Source organism: Pempheris klunzingeri, chromosome 9 (genome assembly GCF_042242105.1).
Source record: "Pempheris klunzingeri isolate RE-2024b chromosome 9, fPemKlu1.hap1, whole genome shotgun sequence".
NCBI lineage: Eukaryota > Metazoa > Chordata > Actinopteri > Acropomatiformes > Pempheridae > Pempheris > Pempheris klunzingeri.
Window position 1 is genome coordinate 7,183,534 of NC_092020.1, and position 11,303 is coordinate 7,194,836.

At 41.9% G+C, this 11,303-nt stretch overlaps 1 protein-coding gene across 1 annotated transcript; it reads left to right on the forward strand.

Moving 5' to 3' along the window:
• The first annotated feature begins 91 nt into the window (after nt 1–91).
• On the forward strand, nt 92–11,105 carry st3gal5 (ST3 beta-galactoside alpha-2,3-sialyltransferase 5). Its single transcript, XM_070837483.1, has 8 exons — nt 92–171; nt 1,462–1,578; nt 2,856–2,976; nt 3,790–3,999; nt 6,473–6,609; nt 6,816–7,002; nt 7,612–7,770; nt 9,522–11,105. Exons 2-8 carry the CDS (start codon nt 1,547–1,549, stop codon nt 9,777–9,779), a joined length of 1,104 nt encoding a protein of 367 aa, XP_070693584.1. The 5' UTR covers nt 92–171; nt 1,462–1,546; the 3' UTR covers nt 9,780–11,105.
• The last annotated feature ends 198 nt before the right edge of the window (nt 11,106–11,303 follow it).

The following is an 11,303-nucleotide window of genomic DNA, read 5'->3' on the forward strand; positions in this document are numbered from 1 at the left end:
AGAATGTGCTCTTACGTCACTCTTATTCTGAAAGACCGGAAGTGGCCGCGATTAACTTCCGGTTGTTGGTAGGCTGGGTATTGTCAGAAGACTGAAACAGTGAGGGACACATCTGACCGCTTATCCTGTCGGCAGGAGCTGTCATGTCCAAACCGTGGCGTTCACACAAGGGTAAGTGTTTTCCCCCCCTTTTTTTAAGTCAATACATGATACAATAGAGTAGTTTAAAGCACAGAATTGGGTGGGAATGGCAGTTAACGTAGCCTGGCGTTTGGTTCAGCAGCTAACGGTCCCCCCCCCCAACCCCCCGGGTCACCAGCGTTTAATGGCAAAAACCAACTGGAGCTGCTATTTTACCCTTCGTGGGCTTTTCTGTTAACGTTTAACGACACCTACTGCTCCGCTGTGGGCCGGTCTGGCTCGGTAACGGCGGCAGCAGCAGCAGCAGCAGACCCCCGGTTCCTTCATATTCACAAGCTCCATTATGAAATACGGAGCAGAGACGTTGTATCCTTCATGTGCCAGGCGGTGATAAATGCGCAGGATGCTGAAATGCGTCGTCTGTAAATGTAACGTCATTAATCCGCCGGGACAGCGTTAGCTAAGCTTTCTGTAGTAACACCTGGAAAGCGAATGTTCTGATAAACGGGCTGCCTTTAAGTATAAGGGGGTGCAGGAGTGAGTTACTGTGGTGTCCCTGGCAGAGACGTCAGTGAAAGCTAGTTTCCTGACCCCACTGGTGATAAACTTGGTATTACAGAGGCTTTACTCTGGTAACGGTACATGAGTGTTCATATTTCAGGCTGCTTTTCACTTCTAGTCCACTCCGTCTCAGGGCGGACATTTGCTTCCCTACAGCAGGAGTTACTGCATTAAAGATTAGGATTTTACACGCGGCCATAGTTTACACTGAACTACATCTAAAGTAGCCACAGTGAGCTCCACCTGGACCAGGGAGGGCTGCTGCTGATGCATCAGTAATAGTAATCATGGCTCAGTCATGTAATATTTACTTCTGATACTTTATTTCACTGCTACTTATACCTGTGCGCTTTTCACAAGTAAAAACTTGGAACACAGTATTCTACATTGTGCAAAGTGATTGTGCTTTTTTTGTTCATGTGCCCATAGATATCCCTTTATGTACGAAATGTGCAGTAATCACATGGCATCTGGTGATCGGCCAGTTATGACATTTGGTCTGTTATTTCTGGATAGCAGACAGTTGATATGCATAACAGACCGTTGCTACGGACGGCCCTCTGATAGCAGAAGCAATAACTTAATTTTTGAATCAATATTTTATGGCAAATGATTGATTTCTTAAGTATGAAACCGCGTTATAAGAGGCAGATGCAGGACATTATCCCTTACATAAGCATTACATCAAGTGTTCTAGTGTCCCATCTTGCACTGCTCACTAATGTGGCTAATAGACTCAAACTGTTCCCTTGTGTGCAGGACTCGGCCCCTGAGAGCCAGGAGGCTTCGGGCTTCAGCAGAAAAATCTGAGGGGGTCCCAGATTCCACCGTGAATTACAATATCATGAGGCTTCTAAAACGCTGGGGAGCATACAGGTGACATTCAAATAAGTGTCCACTTTGTCATCAGTGCAGGTGGCTTTCATTTACTTAAAAATAGCTTTTACCTTTGATACAAATTAAAAGGCATCATATAATTTGTTTATATTTGTTTTTGAGGTGACGAAGACACAATCTTTTGTTCTGCTCTCGTCGACTTATCAGCAGTTCTTTCCTGGACTGAAAATCTGCAGCTGTGTTGAATATGCAGTCAGTTTCTAAACCAGTCCACCTTTATTTTGCAGTAAACTGTGCACAAGACAGACATGCAAACGCTGTTTTTTCTCTTTCACTTCCTAAAACTGTGCGAGGTTCGATTCTTATCTTAACTCACCAGATTTTGGTGCTGTGTGGTAGAATCTGAAAGTGCCCCTGTTACAGTTTAGTTAGTAGTCAGACCTCCCTTCTCAGGCTTTAACCACTTGCAATCTGCAGATTGGCTGATGTAATGCTGTCTGCAAAAGGATTGTGTTTGAGGTGCGGTTAGCAAGGCGACGGCAGCATGTTTCAGAGTAGTGCAGAATGGACACAACCCCACAATAATTCAAGGCTGTGAATGTTATTGTGGCCTCATTATTTGAGGCCAGTTGCAGTGGAACTCCAGTCACAGTCCAAACTCACAGAAGTGCAGTGGCTCTCACGGGGCAAGCACCATTCTAATTAAAAAGCCACCTTAACCTGCCATAAAGGACAATAAAAGAATAGATGTTGGCAACGATCTCTTCCCAGTGATCACATATTGACACAATGGTGGCCCACAGAGAAATGTCCCGGAGCACCAGAGATAAACCAGGCTTGGATTGTGAGACATCATTTGGCAGGAGTGAATTTTGCAAGGGTTGGTGTGTTCAGAGGATATGTGAGTGAGCTTATGTTAGTGTTACAAATATAACTCGCCTAGTTTCCTTCCCCAATTCTTGAATGTTTCTCATGCAGTAAATGAATTGTTATTATAAGACTCTGGACTCACCTGGTGCAATAATTTACCTCTGTGTAATAATTTGTAATAATTTTTAATACATACTTTTATATATTTATATTTTTTACTTCTGTGTTTGAAGTTTATTCTCATTCTTTTGGAGCTGTTTGTAACAAAAAGCAATTTCCCCCTGGGGATTATTAAAGGAATTCTGATTCTGATTTAAGCGCAATGTTTCATACTCCAACAGTAACCTCTGTACTGTAACCTTCTCTCCATCTCCCACCGTGTGTGTGTGTGTGTGTGTGTGTGTGTGTGTGTGTGTGTGTGTGTGTGTGTGTGTGTGTGTCTCCAGGTGGGTGCTGGTCCTGTGTGTGGTTTTAGGTTTGCTGGGTTTGGTGACGGTCTCTCTACCACTGATTGAGACAACGCCGAGCAAACCTCTCGACTGGCGCGTTAACCACGCACACAAAAAGGTGAGACTAATGTAGAGCCAAGTGTTCAGGACACACTGTGTCAACAAGCAGAAGTGAGAGTTAAGTTGAGCTGTGATCCAGATTGTCTGCGGTGGAGTAAAACCATTCTGACCCAGATACGGATACATTTAGTAATACAAAGACCAACAGGAAAACCAGACTCTAGGATTCAGCTGGGGCTAGACCTGACCACATGAACCGTCACCATCGCAATGAGTGTACAAGCTTTATTTGTCAAGCTCTAGCAATTCCAAAGCATTAAGCTATAGGGCCCATATAATATTTGACATTTATACATAACGAGCAACTGAGCAAACATCCACAAGGGATATATACTGCAAGCATAAAAAAGCTAAAAAAAATGTATCTCATGTATCTCAAAACATGCAGAACAAATACTGAAGGTTTAATGAACAATAACACAATTTCTGACTGCAAAAAAGGTTACTGTGTCGTTTCAGATGGACATATTTTATGGAATAACATCTTGTTCTTGTTGCTGCTGGTACGATATCACTTTCATTCAATAGCTACAGCTAATTTTGTGAGAGGAGATAAAATATTGATTTATTAATTGGAGCAAATGAGTGACCAGTCTGGCTTTTTTGATACTTTTGTTATCTTATTTTTATTTTTACTTTTTTCTATGTGATGTCAATATATTTTTTTATATTTGTTTTGTCAAAGCTCTCATACAGCTGTTTGTGAGGACATGGAACTGAGAAGGGAGGTTTTGTTGACTCTATTGAAACTCCTTGGCACTGTTGCGTCGCAGCTTGCGTCTTATTTTCATAGCCTCTGTTTGACTTACAGCAGGTACATGAGCACGTGCACAGAGTTCTGGAGGGTCAGTGTCGGCCCGGCAGCACCAGGCAGAGCCTGTTAGCTCGACTTCCTGCTTCCAGTCACGTGACCCAGCCCTTCCTGTGGAGAGACATCCCGTTTCCTGGTGACCTCTTCCTGTATCCCCCGCCTTTTGGGTTCAGAGGCCTTCAGGGCAAAGTGGAGGACCTGCTGAAGCAGGTGAATGCAACTTCTTACTCTTTCTAATTCTAATATTTCTATCTAATTTAGTGAGTATTTGATAATTATATATAGTGTGCCCATATTCAAGTAATGGCACCTTGTGTTAAAGACCCATATGGGACTGTTATTTAAATCCTGCTCCTGGAGGATTTCTGACCATTGTGTGTGTTCCACACCGCCCGCCCCTGCCCACAGCAGACTTTAAACCTGTGACCTTTGATTTGGCATTTGTTGGTGATGAATAAATGATGATGTCCTGTTTTAGGGTTAGGGTTGATGAAACACCATACCATGTATGTGAATCCATGGCAACACCAGCAAACGTGTTCAAGCTCAGTCATGTAAGAGGACTTGTTTAATGTCTGATTGGTTGGTGCTGGTGTTTATTCTTAATAAGCCAGCAGTTGTTTCCAGACAGTGCTGATCACCGACTCGCATATAACGGAACAAATTCTACAGTTTTCATCTGGCGAAAATCGTGCATCTTATTTTTTGACAGCCTGCTCCCACAAACTTCAAACCATCCGTTCCTGTGAAGATTTGCTTTTGGCCGGCGGTACCCAATAGGTCTCACTCCCAGTGCAGCCCTCTTCTATGTTCTTGGCTTTGTGACAAATGGAAATGCCAAAACTGTAACAACTGCCACATATGGCATGCAAATACAGTAGCGGTACACCGTAACAGTAGGTGCAGCTGTCATAATGCACTAGTAGATATGTAGAAGCTGTCAGTGTGTTTTCTTTGTGATATCTTATGATCTGTCTCCCAGGTACCAGCCTGGCGTCCGAAAACCTGTTTTCCAGGCTTTTTTTCTTGCAGGCTATGGGAACCTTTCAAACACACGGGAAGACTTTGTTTACAGTGCAAACTTAGTTCCATTTCAGGTTTCAAGTTGATTATGACATCTGTTGTCACATGCACAAAAATGACAGTGAGGCAGTCCTTGAAAATGAATTTCTTGTTCTCTTTCTCTGCTCAACAACACTCAAAGAAAACCACACAAGGAAAATGAAAGTTGGGCAAAAGAGAATCAAGGACACGCATAGACACATATGTATGTAAACATGTCAACATTAAATAAACAGGTTAAACACTGAAGAAATGTGTCCTGTGAGGACATCTGCCAGTCGATCAACACACACCTTGAGAGCCCTGCTGGGCCTTCTGTACCTCCTCAGGGGAGGAGTTGCTCAGTTCATCTGTGAGAAATTCTAACATTATCTCAGCACAGCTGGTTTTCCTTTTGTAGTCTGTGACGGTTCTTGGTCCACCCACATGTTTCTGGTGTTAGAGCCCCAGTAGTTAGACCCCATTTGTCCCTGTCATGTCTTTTTGTACTGCTAATAGCTCTCCGGAGTGTGTACCTAGACCTCCTGTACTCCTCCATATCACCGGAGTTGTAGGCATCAGTCACCTGTCTGGCGTGCACTGATGCGAGGAGGTTATGTAACCGTAAACTTAATCACACTTCCGTCATCCCTCAGAGAACGCTGGAGAGGAAGAGACAGATTGGTGAGATGGTGATGGAGGAGATGTACCTCAGAAGCTGTTCCTCAGTGTGTTTTGCTGCTGTGGCCACCAGCTCGATCGCTGGAAGTCGTTCAGATTTGGCGATGCTGAGCGAAACTCAGTCTATGCTATGCTGTCATTGTAAATCCTGCACGATAGTGATAGTTTTTGCATTAATTCCAAAGGCCGGCATTTTAGAGCCTCTCGCGAGCAGCAAACATGAACACCATGTTGAAGCAGACACAGCAACTGCACAGGCAGAGAGAATGAAAACTTGGTTGCAGTTACCAAATATGTTTCATAATCTAGATCTGTAACCAAATCCTACATCCTGCTAAGATGTTGCCCTGCATACGGTACATGTACACTTATGCCATTGCACAAGTCAAAACTATTTCCTGCCACAAATACTAGTGCACTCACCCCAGTCAAAAAGGAACAAGTCATAAGAAGGTGAAACTTGGCTCACCCTTGCAGCTTTTTTCCATTTCCAGTCAGGTTTCTTTATGCCCAGTCGAAACTGTGATAAAACAGATGATGACGATGATAACTGAGAGATGATTCAATCCAATCGAAAAGAATTTAATAGGCTGCACTAAGACTCAATAAAATGATATGGATTTGGTTTGCTATTTTCAACCTGGGTGATGTGATTCATATGTTTTACAGCTGTCCAAAACTTGATGGATTTTGGGGCGACTTTAGGCAAAAGGGTTGCAAAAGTATGACACACTGACACTGACGTATTTGAAGCTACTTTAAATGAGAACTTAAAAGTTGAAATAAAAATACAGCTCACACTTTATTTCTACATTGTGCAGCCCAGTAAAGCAGATGTCATGAATTTGCATGGCTTTCCTCTGGGGGAAAAATGAAACAAAGATACAATGTGCTCCTTTAAGTACAGTCCTTCTCGGAGCGTAAACCTGATGATAATCTATCTGTGAATTTTCCTTTAAAGTTGCCAGACTTTGACTCCGTGGCCCAGCTGGGGAACAACTCAGATAAATGTCGCCGCTGTGTGGTCATGGGAAACGGAGGCATACTCAGAGGCCTGGAGCTGGGCCCACTGATCGACCGCTTTGACACCATCATCAGGTTAGCAACACAAATGCCATCATATGGCTGTATTAAGACCAATGGTTCATAGCAATTTCATTTGTAACACTGATGCCAGATGTAGTTTGACATGCTGAGCTAAAAGAAAACTCCGCCATAGCACTCATAGCAATCATTAACATTAACTATTAACATTAACATTAGACATCAGTGAGTCAGTGACGCTCTGTGCATCCCTCCCTCAGATTAAACAGCGGCCCTTTGGGAGAGTTCAGTGTTGACGTGGGAAATCGAACGAGCATCAGGATGAGTTACCCAGAGGGCACACCTCTCCGCTGGGTCGACACTGACCTGCACACTCTGTTTGTAGCTGTGGTGTATAAAGGTGTAGACATCAGCTGGATCTCTGCTATGGTCAACAAGCTCACTGTGGTGAGTGGTGTGTGTGTGTGTGTGTGTGTGTGTGTGTGTGTGTGTGTGTGTTCATAAAAAAATAATGAGGCAAAACAATAATAGTTTGGAGCATTTTGAGTTTTCTTAAATCCAAAAGAGGAACGTCGATGTGCTTACACATTGTCAGTAGAAAACAGTCAAAATATTTCTCAGAAACAAAACAAATTGAAGAGTTAAGATTACTGATGATAAATCAGAGATCAAAAATTCAAAGGAGTTAATTTCATCAAATAAAGATTTTCGAGAATAGAAATTTAGTCCAAAGAAATCAAATAGAAATTTGAAGTCTTCTGATAGCAGAAGCAATCATTTTTAAATCAATGAAATTGTTTTTAAGTCAGTATTCCATGTCCACTTGTTGATTTCTTCATCACGAAGCTGTGTAGTAAGCGGGATGAGGACCAACTTTGATTTCTAGATCTTTCAAGTCGGCCCCTTCTTCCTGTCCCCTTCTTTATCTCGATGCCGCCACAGATTAGTGTCTGTGTGATTAAGAGTCAAAAGCTAACCGCTAATCTTGATAAAGACAGACTTGTGTAATCTGTTTAAAACGAGAGACGACAGACACGTCTGTGCCTTGTGTTGCAGCCTCTGTGGGACTGGCTCTTCTTCTGGCAGAAGGTCCCAGATCAAATCCCCCTTGAGCCCCACAGGATCCGACTTCTAAACCCTCAAGTCATCAGAGAGACTGCACTGGACCTGCTGAAATACCCTCCACCCAAATCACGCCTGTGGGGCCGGGACCAGGTAATAGACACGTCCTATCCCAGGGATTAGATCCCTCTAAGTGTCTCTTTTTATGTGAGCTAGACCACTGAATCAACACAACGCACACTGTGTAATGTTATTAAATGCTGCTCATGTTTCTCACCACTCCTTTCACCTCCATGTTTTCATGGACGAATAAAATGAACCTTGAACTTCTGTTCTTAATGGAAATACACCATTTATACTAATAATGATTTGCCGACTTACCACCATCAGTATGCATCTGTTTATTTGGATGTGTTAAAGAGCCATTATTTAAACTGAATTTATTTATTTAAGTTAAATTGAAATCATTTGAATTTGTCTTAAATGACCACAGAGACATAATGAACCCTGTGGTTCTTAATGCGTGTTTTAAAATGTTTCAACAATTTCAGACACTTTAGACAACATCCTGGTTGACTTGTCTGTCTCTGCAGATAAAACCGTACTTTCTCATCCTTCCACTGTGACAAATGTCAGTTTCCTATCACATGTTGTGCAGGAGACGCTCCCCCTGTGTTTGCTGTTGGCTAGTGTTAGTGTCAGTGATCAAACCAGCATAACCACCTGTCGTCCCCCTTTACAATTATGATCTCATATCAGTAAATGGTCCCTTTCCTGCTTCACAGTATGTGTATTCATACTGAGCTCAGGGGAACAGCTAATCGATGAGAACAATGACATTAAGGTAATCCTCATGTCTCTCGTGTTTGATTTGTTGTCTCTGGGGGTTTAGCACTGTGCTCATTAGGCACGAGTGTGTATCTTTACTTAGCAAGCCCATATTTACCGTGTCCTCTGTACATTGTTGTGTGTCTGTACCTTTTTCTAAAATGTCCCTCATAATCTAAACTGCCAAAAATATGCCATTCGAAATTACTTAGTTAAAAGTATTTATTTAAAAATAATAATAATAATAATAATCACAGAGTAAATTAAATTATCATCGTTACGGATCAAGACTGACTAAAAATATAAAATTGAAGATATATAATGTAAGTGGTTATAGCATGGTGGCGCTGTAGTCAGCACTGTTGCCTCACAGCAAGAAGGTTCCAGGTTTGAATCCCGGTTTGAACCTGGAATCTTTCTGTGTGGAGTTTGCATGTTCTCCCCATGCTAGCGTGGGTTTTCTCCGGGTATTCTGGCTTCCTCCCACAATCCAAAAAACATGCAAGCCAGGTTAATTGGTAACTTAATTGCCCGTGGGTGTGGGTGTGAATGTTTGTCTATAGATAGATAGATCGATAGACTTTATTGTCTGCCCCAGATGGTGACAGAAATTCTCCTTTGACAAGGCTCTAACAATAAAAAACAACATATATCACACACACATATGACAAGTGAAATGTTAAAAGCAAACAGCAGCCAATACATGCCAAATATATGTACTGTTCAGTGTCTTATTTCATGTTGTTCAGGGTGGTTATTGCAATGGGTGTACCCTGCCTCTCGCCCGAAGTCAGCTGGGATTGGCTCCAGCTCCCCTGCGACCCTGACGGATAAGCGGTATAGATAATGGATGGATGGGTTATAGCTATAAGTACAAAAAGCGGTTTACCTCTTGAATGCTATAATGCAATAAAAGCACAAGAAACAACAAATAACATTATAGAAAATAAGACTGTTACTCATGGTTTTGGTGTCCAGAGTCCAGAATGGTAAAATAACATCTAATTAAAAATGATAACATTCATGTTTTTTTTCCCATAAATAACACTTTTAAGTCTTTGTCTTTTTTTCTGCAGAATGTGCCCACCATCGGCGTCTCCGCCCTGAGTTTAGCCAGTCTGCTGTGTGACGAGGTCAGCCTGGCAGGCTTTGGCTACAACCTCTCCCAGGTGGGGGCGCCATTGCACTACTACGACCATCTGCCCATGAGCGCCATGCTGCAGCAGACCTCTCACAATGTGGACAAAGAGACAGAACTCCTGCAGAGCCTAGTCCGAGAGGGAGCCATCACCGACCTGACGGGTGGGATCCACTGCTCCTTCTGCACCAGCTGACCCCCCAACACTTTACTGACTGTGCAGCCCCCCCCCTCCCCCTTTTTCAAGTTGCAAAGTGCTTTTAAAGAACAAATTAAACGCTGTATATAAGAGCAGGGGCAAGACCAAAGGATGTCCAAATATGTGAGCAGAAAGGAAGAAAAGAAAAAGAGGTGAGAGAACCACTTGGCACAAAGACTGAAAGAAATATACTATAATATATGTCACATTTGTCACAAAGTGCTTCTTGAAGGGCAAAGGACACAAAAAGAAAGTCACTCTGGTTACCCTCTGGGCTTTACACGTCTTTCCGTATTTGAGTTTCAAAGTTTTTCTGTTCAAAAACAAACGGCTACATAGCAGCAACGTCATTCATCTGTCCCCTGGACTTATAAACCAGCCGATGACGCATGCTAATGCTCGCCAAACTAAAAGTTTTCAACTGAACGTTGTAGCATTAATGTAATTTTTATGATTTTATTCCAGACCAGCATTGCAGACATGCATTTCACCTTCACTGTATTACAGGTGGTTTTAAATCTATTATTCTGAACCCTAAGCAGAACCAGCTGGTATTAATACAAAGATGGATCACCCGCTTCTGAATTCAGCTCTGCTCCAGTTGGTAGTTCTAGTTGTGCCGCGAGTTAAAATAGCAGCATTGAAACATCCTTAGTCAGCAGATTAAACTGAACCAAACCTACTCTTCCTCTAATTGCGAGGACATTTTGTCCTCTTTCAAATCGAGTTAAAGAAGTTCAACATATTGTTTCTTTGTGTTACCACTGGGATATAACTGGATGTGAATTTTAAGTTACAGAATTATGTCAAATTGACCAAAGTGGGTCAGTCGACGTCCGTCTAAGATGTTTTCAAGAACATTTTCTGAAGCAGGCTTCAAAAAGTTAATTTCTTTTCAGTTTGGTGTTAAATGGTACAAGATGGAAGTTCTATGTTACCTATAGAGTATTGTGACGTACCACAATATTTATCTGCACATCTGATCATTCCACTGTAGATTAGAAACATACTTTTTTAGTAGTTTCTTGTTTAATAAGCAGTCTTCTGAAATGGCCGGCCTGTGAAAAATTAGTGCAGAAATGAAATGTGTTATTTATTTATTTCGGTTTGTTTTAATGTGTCAGTCATTGTTTGTAATGTAGTTAAGATTTCAACTACACGCACACACACACACACACACTTGTGTGACTACTTTTGCCCATGTATTAATGGCTCATTTCTTTTGTGCTGAATTTTAGTTGTTGTGACATTGTTCTTCCAGTGGCTGTTATGACGTGGGAGATGGATGATTCTTGTCTTTTCATTAAAATATTCAGTTGTGAATTTTACACAGTTTGAGTTTCACAGACCGCGTGTCTTGTTTTAACATGGACACTGGTCTTGTCTGTGACCAACAGAAGGAGATGGATGCATGAGATGAATTATCAGTCTTGATGTATTGTTTGGGATCTTATTATTATTATTATTGTTGTTAAAATGTACATATGAGGGAAACTAATTAATGAATATATTATTACAGAA